Genomic DNA, 17307 nt, shown 5'->3' on the forward strand with positions numbered 1-17307 from the left:
TTTAACATAACTAATTAGATTAATATGTTATTTTTTATAAAGATAGTATAGTAATTACATATACGTTAGTATTAAATGACTCAATATTGTAACTGCAAGGTCACTTATTAGATCTTTACGTTATATTTTAAATCTTAACTTTTAAAAAAAAAATCTTTACTTTTTAAATTTCACGCTCTCTCAACCAGATATCACATAGTACTCCTTCCGTTCACTTTTACTTGTTTACGCACTCTCTTAACCAGACATCATATAGTAATTTTTCCTTTCACTTTTACTTGTCCATTATACTAAAAATACATATTAAATCAAGAAAAAGATTTGTTTTTTTTTCCTATTTTACAAATCAAGAAAAAAATAATTTTTTTCAAATCATTTTTTAAGACTTTTAAAAATATTATCTTTATTATGGGTAAAATTATAAAATATATATTTTATTTATTTTTTCTTAAAAGTAGTGCAAAGTCAAATATGAACAATTGAATTGGGGGAGTACTTCATAGTGGGAGCACGCGCTAGAAAAGTGAGTGGTGAAAGTTTGGGGGTTAATAAATACGAGGTACTACATGGTAAGACGGGAATAGCAAATTGGGACAAAGAGTAGGCCCCATTCCCGTACTTTTGGATTGGACTATTCTGGAAAGTATCTCCTTTTATTGCTATTTATTCCAATTTCCTTTTTCTGAAACCAAACCCTACTGCCCTTGTTCCCGTGGCCCTGACTCACAATAATTTCCCATCCTCTTATATTTTCGAAATACCCCTGTCCACTCCTAATTTACCTTCCTTTTTACCCAAATGGTAAAAATCAAGTTAAAAACAAGTGCACTGACTGTAACCTGGTGAAAAAATCCAGCAGTCAAACACAAAATCTAATAGAGAGAGTAAAAAAGGGATTTGTTTGGCGTGAGAATGGCTAAATATAGACGAAAAAGAAAAGGGCCAAATTTGTCAATGTATTATTGGTAATAGAGTAACTTCTCATACCTTAAAATTGATATAATATTATCCACCCATCAGAAAAAGTTTTATTTTTGTCCTTAATAAAGCTTCAATCTAAGGGTAATTTAAACTATTCCGAGATAAATCCAAATATTATTTTCTCAAAGAATTTAAACACGGAAAGTCCAACTATAATGTTACAGCTCTACTAATGATGAAGGCAAATAAGAGACGATTTGATAAGGCTATGACTGAACTAAATGTGTAATATTAAGTAGGCGTTTGGATATAAGAATTGTGAAATTTTGGGGAAAAAAGAAAAAAATATTAAGTTAAAAATGGTATTTGGAAATTAGAGTTGTGTTTGGACATGAATACAATTTGAAGCTGTTTTTTAAATTTTTAGTGAGTGCTTTGAAGTGAAAATTTTGAAAAATAGCTTTTGTAGTTTTTAAAATTCAAATAAATTCTGAAACTCAACTTCAAGTGAAACTTAAAATTTTCATGGCCAAACACTGATTTCAAAAAAAAAAGTAAAAGAATTTTTCGAAAAAAAAAATGAATCTTTCCTTATGGCTAAACGGGCCCTTAAAAGAGCAAAAATTGAACAATTTCAAATAAAAAAATAACAAATTTGAACCTTTTAACCTAAAGAGGAGATGATAATTACTATCTATCTATACTATATTAAAAGTACGAAGGCCATTAGCAAAATGTCGTTCGCCTTTTTTACCTTTTAGAAATAGAGTTCATAGTGAATAAAATAATTATTTTATTAATATCCTAATATTTAGGATTTTAAATTCAACTAAAACTTTATTTATTATAGTAGAAAATCTTAATATTTAGGACATTTAAATCAACTAAAATTTTCCTATATAATTCAAAATCCTAATATTTAGGACCAGATATAATAACTAATTTTGACATTGTTTCAAGGTTTCACAACTAAACGTTAGATTTGCATTCAAGGCATTAAAGTCAAAAATGAAGAATTGCTAATACTTTTTAATTTGAAAAAAAGAACTACTATTATTGGTTCTTCCATTTATATTTTTGGTACTATTGTTATTCTAAAAGTAAAGTTAGATGAGAAATTAGAGTTAAAATAAGCCAATATAAGAAAAATATGAAGGAATTAATTTTTACTCCTTCTGTCTCAAATCATTTAATAATTTTTTTATCCCAAGCAGTAATTATTCTTTAAGATGGAAATGGCACATAAATAAAGTAAATATAATAAAGAGATATTATATTAGAGACATAGATAAGGATTAATAGTCAAAAATTCATTCTAATTAATTTGAAACAGATGGAATACTTATTAGTAATCAAGAGCCTTTAAATAGATAGAAAGATGATGAATTATTTGTGTTATGAAATATTTAGTTTAACAACAAAACGTAACTTTAACCAAACAAATAATTGGTCAAGGTCAGAAATTTCATCATATGGGGAAGATTACAATTATAGATTATTAGTACAGAAGTTGTACTAATAAAACAACTCACGAAGTTTATGTAATGACCCGGCCAGTCATTTTAAATATTATAATCTTGTTCCCCCATTTACTGCTCAATTTATGTCTTGCAATTGATTTATGACTTATCGGGTTAGTTGGTTCGGGTCCGGAAGGAACTCGGAGTGAAATGAGACACTTAGTCTCATAATTGAAAATTTTAAGTTAGAAAAGTGGACCGAATATGAATCTGTGTGTAAACGACCTCGGATTTAAATTTTAATGATTCCAATAGCTCTGTATGGTAATTTTAGGCTTAGGAGCGTGTCCGGAATATTATTTGGAAGTCCGTAGAGGAATTAGGCTTGAAATATCGAAAGTTTAATTTTCAAGAAGTTTGACCGGAGGGTTGACTTTTTGATATCGGGGTCGGAATCTGATTCTAAAAATTTGAATACCTCTGTTATGTTATTTATGACTTGTGCGCAAAATTTGAGTTCAATCGGACGTGATTTTATAGGTTCCGGAGTCGTTTATAGAAATTTCAAATTTCATTAGGCTTGTGTAATTCATGGTTTTAGCGTTGTTTGAGGTGATTTGAGGATTCGACTAAGTCCGTATGATATTTTAGGACTTGTTGGTATATTTGGTCGAGGTCCCGAGGAGCTCGGGTGAGTTTCGTATGGTTAACGGGTTGGTTTTTGGATTTGAAACTCTGCTGGAATTTTTCTGATGCACCATCTGGTTTCCTTCATCGCGTTCGTGAGTGGAGCCTCACGTTCGCGAAGAGGAACTGAGAGGCTGGCAATATTTGTTCTTCGCGTTCGCGAAGAGAAGAACGCATTCGCGAAGGGTGGACAAGGTGTGCATCCGCGAGGGATGTTACGCGTTCGCGAAGAAGAAAGGAAGCAGCTGAGGACCCCCGGCAATTGGTCTATACATTCGCGTAGGGGGTGTCGCGTTCGCGTAGTGAGGGGGGAACGAAGCATCGCGTTCGCGATGGGTTGAACGCGTTCGCATAGAAGGCATTGAGGCAGAGGCATTTTGTGCTTCGCGAACGCGAGGGTGATGTCGCGTTCGCGAAGGAGAAATTTGGACGGGAGATATTTTGTGCTTCGCGAACGCGAGACAATGACCGCGTTCGCGAAGAAGAAAAGCCTGGGCAATGAGTTTAAGTTCTGAGTTTTTGACGATTTGAAACTCGGATTTGAGGCGATTTTGGGTGATTTTCAGAGAAAATAACGGGATAAGTATTTTTAACTCAATATTGGTTAAATTACCCGAATTTATGATTGTTTTTATCATTTAATTGGTGAATTGAGTTGGAAAAATTTGAAAACCCTCTTGGTTTAAATTGAAGATTTGAGGGACCAAACGATGTCGGATTTTGATGAATTTGGTATGTTTAGACTCGTGAGTGAATGAGCTTTCTAGTTTTGTAAATTTTGCCGGATTTCGAGACGTGGGCGCGGGGGGCGGGTTTGAGCCAATTTTTGGTTTTGGTCTAATTTGATAGTTTTTCTTGTGGAATTCATTCCATTAGCGTATATTGATGGTATTGTACTGATTGTGAATAGATTCGGAGTATTTGGAGACCGAGTCCAGAGACGAGGGCATCCCGGAGTAGGATTTTTACGTTGTTAAGGTAAGTAACAGTTTTAACTCTGGCTTTGAGGGTATAAACCCGGAGATTTGACATCACGTGATTGTTTGGAAGTGATACCCATGTTAGGTGACGAGCATGTGGGTGTGCACCGCGAGGAATTGAGACTTGGTCCGTCCCGTGAGACTGTGAGGCCTAATGGCTATTATCTATGGTTATGTATTTATTTGTTGTTGAACTTGTTTGCCTTCATGTTAGAGATCATGCTTAGGCTTTATTCATGCTTACATTATTTGTACTCAGTCATAGAAATTATTGTACATGTTTACCTCAGTCTCTATTATTTGCTAATATGCGGTGATACTTGATTTGGGCTGTGTTCCCTTATTTGTTGGTGATGATGAGACTAGTGAGGTACATGATTGAGTGAGGCCGAGGGCCTGGTTGTGAGGATATTAATACCATAGCGCGTGAGTTGTCCGCGTAGCACATGAGTTGACCGTGCGGGTCCAGGTATTGATACCATAGCGCGTGAGTTGTCCGCGTAGCACGTGAGTTGACCGTGCGGATCCAGGTATTGATATGATGGCACGTGAGTTGTCCGTGCTTAGCGCTTGGGCTTTGGGAGCCCCTCCGGAGTCTGTACACACCCCTAGTGAGCGCAGAGTGTTGAGTGTTTTGAGTATTGAGTGCCGAGTGATGAGGGATGGAGTGATACTGCTGTGAGGTTATATTTATTTGTGTTGTTGCTGCATTTATCTGTTAAACTTCTTTGTGGCATTTACTGAGTTATGGAATTTACCTGTTTATTTCTGTTTATTTTTAAATTGTGAAAATAAATAATTGGACTGTTTTACTTAGCTCGTCACTATTGCTCAGTTCCTTAATTATTTCTGTTACTTGCTGAGGTGGTTGTACTCATGCTACACCCTGCACTTTATGTGCAGATTCAGGCGAGTTAGAGCGCGGCGATCGTTGAGTTCAGGTCGGCTATCTGTGGAGATTGCAAGGTAGCTGCTAGCGTCCGCAGGGCCTTGTTACTCCTTTTATCATTTCTTCTTTTGGATTGTATTGATAGTTAGACAGTTTCATTTCTTAGTTCATAGAGTTAGACGCTCATGACTTAGTGACACCCCGATATTTGGGGCTCATTTCCGTATTTCTAAAATTATATTTAGAGTTGATTTAGTTTATAAGAAATTCAAATGTTGAAATATTTTATTAAATTCTTATAATCGGTTTAGTAGAAATATTTTGGGAAGTAGGCTTGCCTTGTAACACGATAGGCGCCATCACGACCATGGTCAGATTTTGGGTCGTGACAGTTTACTAGCAAACTTAATTAAGTTTTGGTTAGTGAAATAGTATTTTCTAAAAATTGAAGGCAGTAAACGTTATTAGTAATTGAGATTAAAAAAAGCAGAAAAGAAAATTTCTAACTCATAAAATCAAAATTCTGTATCAAAATTATTCAAAGTTGCAAGTCGAAAGCTATATTTTTCCAAATTATAAAAGGACTAATAACAAATAACATTAGATCTTTGTTTAATATTAATTACTATGTATATATTGTCTTGGTCCACAACTAAAAAATATACCTGAGTTTATCTATCTATCTATCTATCTTTTTTTAATAAGAATAATACTCATATAAATTAAAATAGAGGAAATAATATTTATATAAATTTTTAAAAATTGAACAATATATAAACACGTGCAAAACGCGTACCCTAAAGTTAGTAGCTAATAAAAGCAATTGAGTAGTTAGTCATTCATCAAGTCTTGGTGCTTTCTATTTTATAACCAGGAAATACAAAAAAAAAAAAAAAAAAAAAAAAAAAGGAGAAACAAATTAAGGTAGGTGATTATGGGTGGACGGAATGCTTTTCGATTTGGTTAACGTCGGAAAGTTGCGGAAGAAAGAGATGTTTTATTTTTCTATATTTCCTTTTTTTTTAATTCCTTTTTAGCCTTTAGATTCTTTATCCTATAGGAATATATCAGATAGATTTTGATACCAGAAAAGTTGCTGGTACACAGTCTTCCTTTCATTAAAGAGTATAAAGAGAAGGTTAAATGTATAGCCCTAAACAGACAATACTATATACAGTACATAGTGTAGAGAATAGAAACATGAGTTTAAGAAACAAGAAAAAAAAATTAGTACTAGGAATGACTGAGCAAGAGGGGAAAAAAAGGAGTTTCTAGGTATTCCACCATCCGTTTTATTTTATGAGATATTGTTTATTTAGCCTGTCTCTAAAAAATGATGCATTCTTATGGTTAAATTTTTTACCTTTCAATTTTTTCAATTTTCTATGGTACTTTTGATACGGGTATTTTTTGTTTTTAAATTCCGTGCTCTATCATACACAGGTGGGATATCATTCATAGAAAATTAGAAGATAATGCGTTTTTTTCATTTATTTTGATTCTATATCCTTTTTAGTATGTTAAAAAAGAAATGATCTTTTTCTAAATTTAAAATAATTTAACATAATTTTTTGTATTATACCGTTAATAATAAAACTTTACAGTCATACTAATGTTATAACATACTATTTAAATTGTAAATTTTAAAAAGTTTATAACCACACGAATATTATAATATACTATATGTAAAATCACGTACATATTTCAAAAAAAAATTTATCTCTTTCTTAAACAGGATCACATAGTATACAACGTTTGGGGGGTTGGGGGGATGGGAAAGTTGGGTTGAGGAACGGGGATCTAGCCATCTAGCTAGAACTAGGGGATGGGTGCGTTTATTAACGTTGGTGTGGCTGCTTTCGGCTTATTCTTCCCAAACTAGCCTCGTCTATTACTGTATTCAGCAGCTAAAAGACGAATGTGAATAGCACTCCAAAAATTTATTATTTGTATATCATGCCCCCTTATAATTTTAAAAATAATCTTTTTAGATTTTTCAAGTACAAAAATATATTTTTTATGAATAAAAATAAATCCTTCTTGAATAAACAATAAAAAGATAGGATCATAAAACAAAAAAGAAGAGCTCCACGTAAACAAAACAAAAAATCTACTAATACTACTAGTACAACTTCCAACTAGTTAATAGAGGAGACATCATCATCTCTCTCTTCTGAAAATCTTTCCTCATCGACTTAGCTAGCGTTTGGTCATAGATTTTCAAATTTATTTTGAAAAATCTGATTTGGGTGAAGTTTGGTTTGAAAATTAAAATATGTTTGGACATCTGTCTTGGGTGAAGTTTGGTTTGGAAAAACATGAAACATGACTTATACCCACAAGTTCTAAAAATTATCACAAATACCCAACAGTACTATTATCAATAACATTCATTATATTATCGCAAACCATAGTCCTGAACATAAATAAATTTGATACAAAATTATCATTTTTATAATGAACTACATGATACACAATCAGATGACCGAGAAGACGAAACAACATCGTTACAAAATAATAAATGATAGGCTCTTTTATAAAATACAAAAGTTTGGGGCAATTTTTAAAAAATATAATAGTGATATTTTGGCCAGCTGATTTTGGGATTTGGGATTTAAAACTTGGGATTTGGCCAAAATGTAGGAAAAATTTATGACCAAATATGTATTTGCCAAATAAAATTCAAGTTTATTTTGACAAAATCTATGGTCAAACGGTTCTTAATATCTCTATAAGTAGGTTTTCATGTTCATTCAATTCTCAGCAAAAACTCTTCACTTTTTTTTTTCTACATTTCCTATTCAAACTCTTCCATACACATTTATTTAGACAAACGTGCAAAACAGGTCATAGGAATATTTATAGGTTAGGCAGCAACTAAAAACTAGTCTTTGTACAAACCATAACCATAGCAATAAGAGCTATAACTGCCCCTTTTTTCTACCTCTTTCACGGCAACCATTCATTCTTCTTTTGTCTATAAATCGCCTTAATTATACTGAATCGAATTCGACATTTAGCTTCTTACCATTGAACCCGTTGCTCTTCTGAAATCATGGGTTTATAGTTTAATATTTGGCAAATTTTTAGTGATTTTCACATTTATTTTTATATTTCTATTTCAAAAATATTGTGATCAGTTGAACCATTAGTTATACTCTCCTTCCTTCTCAGGACCTTATAAGGAGAGGAACTTTGCGTTCTTAATTAGCTTATTTGTGTTATAGAAAAAAATGTGGAATCTAAACGATTCTCCCAATCGACGAATGGATGATGAATCAGAAGAAGGTTGTTCTTCTCCTATTGAACTTGATGAGAAAGGTAAACGGGTCGGATCGGTCCCAAATTCAAGTTCATCAGCTTTGGTTATTGAGGAAGGTAATAATTCTGAGGAAGAAGAAAATGGTGAAAAAGGTAAGAAAAAGAGAAATACACCTAGTAAAATATTTGGGTTTTCAGTTAACGATAACAACTTCTCGTCGGAGAGTGAAACGCCGGTTACTCGGCAGTTTTTTCCGGTTGATGAGTCAGAAATGGGAGGTGGGTCCATAAATTTTCCGACGGCTCAATGGGCTGGAGTTCAATTTTGTCAATCAGAGCCACGTGGCACCACTATAGTGGGAAACCCTACTGAGGTGTCTCAGCAGCAGCAGCAGCCAATTAAAAAGAGCCGCCGTGGACCGCGGTCTAGGAGTTCGCAGTACCGTGGTGTTACCTTTTACCGGCGGACTGGCCGGTGGGAGTCACACATATGGTTAGTATCATTTTTTTCTTTGTAATAGTGTAATTTTATGTTGGGCAGTATAAAAAATTTTTACACTATTGATTAAGTTGACTTATAAGAATATGTAATACATTCGAAGTATCAAGTATGATATGATGACTTAGAGAATGGAATAAATAACTCATTAGAATTGGTTACCTAAATTACACTAATAGTGTATAATTTTTTTATTGTCTGTGTATATAATTCAATATTTTCTCTCAATATTGTTCATTCACATTTTTCGTGGTGTTCATTCTCCCAACTGAATTATTTATTTATCCAGACCTGATTTCTTTGCTAATTTTGGTGCAGGGATTGTGGGAAACAAGTTTACCTAGGTATTTTTTTTTTCTTTTAATTTTTTTTAATTAAATTGAAGTTTTTAAATTTATCAAGATTCTTTTGCTATTGTTTATGTTCTTGAAGATCAATCTGATATTGGTGAACGGGGGTTTATTTTCCTCGGGTATCATCTGTGTAGGTGGATTTGATACAGCACATGCAGCAGCGCGGTGAGCTCTTGATTCTTGACTGTAATTTTCAATTTTCTTTGTCTCCAACATAAGAGAAAGGATGTATTTGGTACGAGAAATATTATTAGTTCCGTCATACCACATACATCCAAAAATTAAAAATTAAATGTTTTGGAGAATGAAGGTTGGTAATGTTGTGTTACAGTGCATATGATAGAGCAGCAATCGAGTTCCGAGGAGTGGAGGCAGACATAAACTTTAATTTGGAGGATTATGAGGCAGACTTAAAACAGGTAGGTCACGATCGGCTGACATAAAATCATAATTTAAACTTTATGGATTCAACATTTAAGATCGTTGATACTCAACTTATTGCACATTTTAAATTATAATTATGATATTTATTAAAAGTTTAGTGATTTATAACATATAGTATACTCTATGCGCCTCTGATGATCAGATCAGAGTGGCAGACTAAGAATGCATGCCTATGTTTGAGTCTGTCTGGTTGGACTACTTTAGATTTCACGCTTGCCTTATCATAAACAGTTGCCTACATACCTTATCATCAACAGTAGTTTGCTTCACATTTTTGGTGTCAAAATTTAGTGGACACAATGAAATTGGAAACATAACTGTTGACATTCTTTTTTTTTGAATAATTTGTTTATCTTTTTGGGGTATGTTACAGATGACCAATCTAACCAAGGAAGAATTTGTGCATGTACTAAGGAGACAAAGTACTGGTTCTCCTAGAGGAAGCTCCAAGTATAGAGGGGTGACTTTGCATAAATGTGGTAGATGGGAAGCTAGAATGGGACAGTTCTTAGGCAAAAAGTAAAGTAAAAAAAATAACTCATCCTCATTTTATTTTATTCTCCTAGATGATTGAATAAATTTTCAAGGAATGCTCCTTTTTGGTATGTGTTTGGTACGACTGAAAATTTTTTCGAAAAATATTTTTAATAAAAAACTTTGTCTCGCTATCGAACATTTTTTTAAAAATATCTCAAATGGACTATCAAAGAAAAACATAAAAGTGAAGAAAGTCATTTTTTCCCTTTTAATTGGTTAAACTAATTTTTAGTGTTTGATTACTGGAAAATTACTCAATTTCTGAAGAATATTTTTTCTTCGTACCAAAGACACCCTTTTGTCAATTAATATTCCATTCCTTGCTTGCTATATTGACTTCATTATTGAATTATTTTCGAACAGGTATGTTTATTTGGGTCTCTTTGATACTGAAGTTGAAGCTGCTAGGTGTGTAATTGTAGTGCCTAATTTATTCTTCTTTCTCTACTATTAATTAGTTGTATTTTTTGCACTAAAATAAAACTACTACAACTAACTTATTAGAAGGTGAGGGCCTTAAAAAAAATTTACTGTTGGGAGCTAAAGTTTACACTCTTTTCTTTCTTCTTTAATAGGGCTTATGATAAAGCTGCTATCAAGAGTAATGGGAAGGATGCAGTTACTAACTTTAATCGTAGAATTTATGAAAATGAACTTAACTCAACTGGTAAATTACTCTTTTATTTGCTAGCTTTTCATTTGGTCTGAGTCTGCTGAAATGTTGCAACATATTATTTACACTGTTAGTATACATAAATTAATTATTTTTGAAGTAAAAGCTTATGCAAAGCATTGATAAATGTACTTTTTCCAGAATCTGCCGATAATGCAGCCGACCACAATCTTGACTTAAGCTTAGGAGGTTCAAACTCAAAGGAAAGAAGCCGAGATATGGGGGATAATAGGGGTCAAAATTCATCATCTTTGCAATTAGATGCCCCTTGGCAGCACCAAGAGTCGAGGTCTAAGGTACATACATAATATTGCTAGCTTTATTTCTTGCATTATTTACTGTGTAAGCTAGTAGATGGCAAGAATCATATCCAGAATTTGAAGTTTGTGGTTTCCTACAAAGCTTTAACGATATATACAATAATAACTGAATTCATAATTAAATTTTTATCGATATTTAGTAAATTTCTTATTTTATATACGAGGTACGAGCAAAAGCTACTTGCGTCACGAAACCCATATATTACATGCTAGAACGACGACTTCTTCATTTTCAATATTTCAAACTTCATTTGCGTTCCATCAAATGTTTATGTGGCTTTCTTTTGAACTGTCGTATGTATTGAAATCGAGTACTATCATATGTGACTCTTTTTGTAGTAGTACTTAGATATCAAGTTTTAATTTCATGCAGCTAACTAGTCCAATTGGTTTTGATGCCCAAAGAAGAGATGGGTATAATGAAACTGAAACCTTGCAGCTCTTGAGCCAAACGCATCTAAATTCTCCAGGCTTTTTGCAGCCTAATATTAATGAAATGCAAAGAATTGGCCAATTTATTAGATATGGTGAATCCCATATGGTTCAAGTGTTTCCACCACAGTTCAGCTCATATCAAGTGAGTTCCCAGTTCTCTATCATTACAACAGTGGCTGTACATATATGCAAGATTTTATATATATGTATCCCATGTTTTTAAAACTTGTCTAAATTATTGTACATACTTGCTTTCGTCATTTTCAAATGTTGTTTGAACCAATCAAAAATAGGTGTCAATTTAGGGAATCAAGAAGGTTTTACTTTCCTTTTTACGAAATTTACTCTTACTCCGATAAATAATCTATACTGCAATTTATTAAATCTCCCAAAAATAATTCTCTTTTTGAGGAGAGATGAGAGAGTTACTTAGTTAAACTTGACTAAATAACCCTTATGATGAATTTCTTAATAAATGTGTCAAAACCTATCAGGAAGTAATATAAATTGTTAGAATTGTGTGACCCCAGCACTTAAAAAGAAGGTGAAATATTTTTTTGCTTATCAAGTGACATTGAGATTTGAACCCATGATCTCTTATATACTCTAATACCATTTTAAATTTTGCAACTATTTTATTTTAAATTTTAAATATTTAGAGCGCACATTTAATTACTGAATTATACTATGTCTCAATACAGATTCAGTCTCCAAGCAGCAGTAATGTAGGCCGAATTGGGGGTACAAATTCTCAAGAATGGTACCCTAATAATATTCCTCCTCAGATATTTGCAACTGCTGCAGCATCATCAGGATTCCCCCAGCAGATAGTAAGACCTCAAAATTGGTCTCAAAATACTGGCTTTCATCATAATTTTATGAGACCCTCTTGACCATTAATTTTCTCCATGTGTTTTTATAAGCTTTGTAAAGAGTAAAACGTTGAGCTTCTTAATTAAAAAATACTCTCGAAAGAAACAAACAATTGGTAGTAGTATATGTTAACCAGGGTTCTTGATGTTTTGGAACCATGAAAAGAAAGGGTGGAAAAAAGTTTTGGGAAATTCCAACTCTTTGGAAAAGTAAAGTCTTAATTTTTTATATTCATTTTTTATTTAAATTAAAGTTTTGTTATTGGTCCAAATTAACTGAGAAAGATTTTCTATTAGATTTCTTCTGGAGCTTTCTTCTGGTTTGTTTATTTTTGTCTTTGTTCTTTTGACTCGTGACTAGGGGTATACATGTACCGGGTTTGTTCGATTTTTATCAACACGAAACCGAACCAACTATATCGGTTTGGATTGGTTCGGTTTTGTCGGATTTTTTGGATTTTCAGATTTTTTGTTACTTAAATATTATTTCAATCTTACTTTGTTAAATATTTTATAAGTAAATATATATTTAGTAAAAATATAAAAAATTGACAAACATATTATCGATTAAAATATTCTTATGGGAGAATTCTATTAGTAACATATATAGTTAATTTTTTTAGTCGTACGATAATATTTTTTCGTTGATGTACACTTTCAGGTCAACCGAATTTAGTAATTAAACATAAAAATCAATATGATACATAAATATAAATAAGCATTTCACATTCGAAAAAGATATAAGAATTTAATAGATCTTAACACATGATATGAATATGGAAAAACAAAGAGATAGACGCATTTCAGTAACACTTAATAAGAAAGTGATTATACAACCCATTATTTAAGGTCAATAAATATGGAGCACTTTATATTCTATTAAAATTTATATACCGCAAGAGAATTCCAAATATTTCTAGACATTTTTTAAAGAAAATTTTATATAAAATCTTAAAAGTATATACAAAAATTATATATTTATATGTCGGGTTGGTTCGGATTTTTTTACTTAATATCCAACCAAATCAAACCAAATCAAATCGGGTTTTTTAATCGGTTTGATTTGACTTTTCGGTTTGGTGCGGTTTTTCGGTTTGGTTTTTACACGCTACCTGTGACAAGCTGTATTCGTTTAAAAGTTTGTAATTTAATCGAGTAATGACGGAAAGTCGCTGATTCTTGTCCATTTCTCATTTAAGAAAATCCAATGTTCTGTTAGAAAGTATAAACTCATTTATAGTCGATTAGTCAAATTAGCTTGGATAATAAACGAATCGCTCTTGGAAACAAAATAAAAAGGAAATATATAGTTGCTTTCTTATCCTACAGTATTGGTATAGTACTAATGAACTCTTCGAAAAACAAAAACAAAATAACAAGTCTCCGGTAGAAGCTTGATGTTTGGCTAAAAATTCATATTTTTGTATTGAGTTTGCCTGGCATTATACCTAGATCTTGTTAACTTTAGTATGAATATTTGTGATTCGAGTTTAATAATGATATTTATGTGTACGTAGGAGTCAATTGGAAGTGATTTTAAAAGTTTGAATACGAATTGAAGTAAAAACGGAAGAATTTGGAGGAAGTATAAGTTTGGTGTCCAGGTTCGTTCCAGGCACCAACCAAAACGCCAAGGGCAGCAGAGCACAAAAGTGGAAAAAGTTCGGTGTCTAAATTGGCGTCAAGCGAGATGCCAAAGGGCGGATTTTGTCCTAATTCAGTTGGGACTTGGGGATTTCAACCCTACACGTCCTCAACATGTATAAAAGGGGTTCTAAACCTATGTTTGAGGGGGATCGAACATACTTTGGACCAAGGGAGAGCACGGAGCTGCCGTGGAGGCCGAAATTCATCAGATTTCATCTTTCTTCCATCAAACTTTGTAATCATTATGTTTCTTTGGATGAATTGTTATTTTGCTACCATGTTTATGAGGAGTTAAATTTTGCGTTCTAGGGTTATGGTTGTCATGAATATTGATGTTTATTAACTACATTATCATTAATTCGAGTTATCGTCTTTGGTTGTTTCTCTAATTCTGTGTATAATTGCTTAATTGTTTGGCCAGTAGTTGAGTTCTATTTACTATCTATGCTATGCTTGGGAAAGCCGTGTTTAGATTATAGTAGAATTAGAGAGAGCTTGTTTCTTAACACGTGGCTTGGGGAAAGATTTCGCGGTTAGGATAGGAATATGCCTAACAGTCTTGCTTAACTGAATACCGTATTATATTCGTTTATGATAGATTCAATACCATAGAAATATAGGATTGATATATTGTGGATAGACGTATAGTATTGTGGGAACATGCTATTTATTTGAACGATCTGGTCAACTAGCAATCATAGATAATTGGGATTAACATGTGTAATTACGAACTCAATGGGATTGGCAAACCAACCATAACCCTGGAATCTTCATCTCCTTTGATTAAAAGCCAACCACAATTGTTTGCTCCTAATTAACTTAGCTAATTACTTGTTTAATTTCTACAAAAGTAGTTTAGTAGAAAAATAATATTTTTTATTACCTTGGTAGTAAATTGATTTTTGTTTACTTAGTTAATGATTAATCTAAGTCTCTGTGGGTTCGATATCTGACTTTCGAGTCATTTTATTACTTGACGGTCACGTATATTTGCGTGTACTTGGAAAAGTAACAAGTTTTTGGCACCAAGATAGCTGGAGTGCAATGAGTTAATCTAAAAATAGTCCAAATTTCTTTTATGGTAAGACTGACACATATATTACCTTCAATTAAAGTATGGAAGTATTAAGCGGAACAAAATTCCTTTTAACTGTTGAAATTTAAATACGTATAAGAACCTTTCTTATGACTAGCGGCTTCTTTTATTGCTAATGATATGCTCTTATAACTATTGAAATGTAAATGGAGTAGTATATTTGTGATCACAAGTCTAGGTTCTTTTGGTATGTGATTAAACTTTAAAAACAAATTGTACACAATCCAAGATGTTGTATAAAATGAAACAGGAGTACAAGTGGATGGCAATGAAATGTCACAGTCGTGGTTGTCCTTTGGTAAGTTCTCATGACTAAGCAGCCAGACATGGCAATTATGTTGAGAGGGACTTAACCTAAACCCTAATTATTTCAAAGGACGTATTAAAATTGACTATTAATTATTTGTACTACATCTTTCCCATAACAGTACTTCCACTGAGTATTGTAGTACTAAGTAAGAGAAACAAATATCTTGATGCCTGTGCTTAAACCCTAATTAAGCATTAAAGATTTAATTAATGGATCCAGATGTGAAACATCGATAATCCAACTTCCAATTTTATAGTATATTATAAGTTGAGTGATAGATGAATTTAATAATGAGGTGCATTCATCATCTGGGGCGTCATCCTCGATTTTAAAATGTATAATTAAACACTAGAACCTTCCCTTTTTGTTTATTCATATTATTATATAGTCACATGATTATGTATTCGTTAAACAATGTTAACATTTAATGATTATATAACATAATATAATATATTATAATACTTGCGAAGATGCTGATATTATTCGCTCTGTTTTTTTTTAAATCAGAGAGATGTGAGAGGAGGATGGTGGAGAAAAGAGTCAAAAGAATCACACCTTTATTCCTTTTAAAAAAATGTAATTTAAAATACATCTTGGTTAATGAATATTGTGAGGTAGGTACTGTTCGGATTTTAAGCTTGTGTAGCTTAAAAAGCGTGAATAAGAAATAGGGAAAAAATAAAATATTTGAGTTTCCCTCCTTGGCAAAGGGATATTATCCCATATTAGAGGAAGAAAAGGTTTTGATGGGTATATATATAATTGTTCTTCTTCTAACTCTTAAAGAGTTAAGAAGAAAGCAAGCCTCGTGTCGTCGCCATCGTCGTCGCTCGCCTCGGCCTCGGCTTCGGTCAAAGATTGATTGATTAATTTTTTTGGACAAAATTTCTTTCAATTATTTAATTAATTAATTAAATAATTAACGAAAACGCGACCCGATCCGGTCAGGCCCATTTTCTTTCCCGAATTATTTTAAATCCGTTTTCCCGCAATAAGCAACTCTATAAATATACTTTGAATCCCAGAATCTTTCCTTACGAAATTTTTTGATCTTCTTCTTCTTCTTCTGCATAAAAATTCCATTGTGTTTTACAGCCTTCGAGTGGCTCGCTGTACACCGGCGTTTTTGGTACCAACACTCCGGTGAGTTAAATCGTTCTATCCTGGGAGGATATATTCCAACACCTCGGGTACTTGAGGGGAATAATTTCTTTAAGGATACACTGTGTATTCAGTGAGCTCGATTTATTCCTGTATTATTTTTCCAGAATTTATTTCGTTAAACAAGTGTTACTAACTTTCTGTTTTGTTTATATATATTTCAGAAAGTTTAATGCTTTAATTGTTTATTACAGCGATACATATTTATAACAATCTTAAGGAAATTAATTTATTATATTCTATATTCTGTTTGTGGAGATTAAAACCTGTGTGGTTTTCTACTCCTTCTAAATTTTACTATTCTAATTTGAAGATATAAAAACTTCATCAGAGTATTGAAATTCAGAAAACGATTTGAAGAACATAAGAATTTCATTGTTTTCTGTGAAATGGTATATAAAAACTTCGGTTTTATTTATTATACGTACGGTTTGTTGTTAATAACAATATTGTTTACTGTTCTGGTTTTGCCATTAATTGAACTCTTCTGTTGTTTACAGTGAGAAATGGCAATTGATAACGGAAATTCTTCTGCGACTGTTGCGGCAACGACGATAGCCTCGTCAAGCCGGACTGTTGTTCCATCGGTAGAGAAACCGGAGAAATTTTCTGGAGCCAACTTCAAATGATGGCAGCAAAGGGTGTTCTTCTGGCTTACCACACTTGGTATGCAGAAATTCACTAGTGAAGAACCTCCAGTGCTTGTTGCGAACATGCCGGACAACGAAAAATTCATGATTGTTGAGGCGTGGAAGCAGGCAG

The 17307-nt window shown here is 32.7% G+C and overlaps 1 protein-coding gene across 2 annotated transcripts; it reads left to right on the forward strand.

The window, feature by feature from the left end:
- The first annotated feature begins 7830 nt into the window (after nt 1-7830).
- LOC107803429 (floral homeotic protein APETALA 2) lies at nt 7831-14367 on the forward strand. 2 transcript variants are annotated; one of them, XM_016627144.2, is made up of 11 exons: nt 7840-8691; nt 9016-9041; nt 9185-9215; nt 9382-9469; nt 9868-10013; nt 10395-10439; nt 10607-10698; nt 10846-11000; nt 11398-11601; nt 12161-12289; nt 13849-14367. In XM_016627144.2, exons 1-11 carry the CDS (start codon nt 8171-8173, stop codon nt 13888-13890), a joined length of 1479 nt encoding a protein of 492 aa, XP_016482630.2. In that variant the 5' UTR covers nt 7840-8170; the 3' UTR covers nt 13891-14367. The 2 variants fall into 2 exon arrangements, with proteins under 2 accessions (XP_016482629.2, XP_016482630.2); XM_016627143.2 differs by lacking the exon at nt 13849-14367 and having other exon boundaries at nt 7831-8691; nt 12161-12541.
- The last annotated feature ends 2940 nt before the right edge of the window (nt 14368-17307 follow it).

Source organism: Nicotiana tabacum, chromosome 14 (genome assembly GCF_000715075.1).
Source record: "Nicotiana tabacum cultivar K326 chromosome 14, ASM71507v2, whole genome shotgun sequence".
Classification (NCBI taxonomy): domain Eukaryota; kingdom Viridiplantae; phylum Streptophyta; class Magnoliopsida; order Solanales; family Solanaceae; genus Nicotiana; species Nicotiana tabacum.

What these genes read in the sequence shown, in the direction of transcription:
- LOC107803429 (XM_016627143.2), top strand. Translation starts at nt 8,171, where the DNA reads ATGTGGAATCTAAACGATTCTCCCAATCGACGAATGGATGATGAATCA. An exon ending in CGGTGGGAGTCACACATATG is followed by an intron (nt 8,692 to 9,015) that starts GTTAGTATCATT and finishes ATTTTGGTGCAG; the next exon opens with GGATTGTGGGAAACAAGTTT. An exon ending in GGACAGTTCTTAGGCAAAAA is followed by an intron (nt 10,014 to 10,394) that starts GTAAAGTAAAAA and finishes ATTTTCGAACAG; the next exon opens with GTATGTTTATTTGGGTCTCT.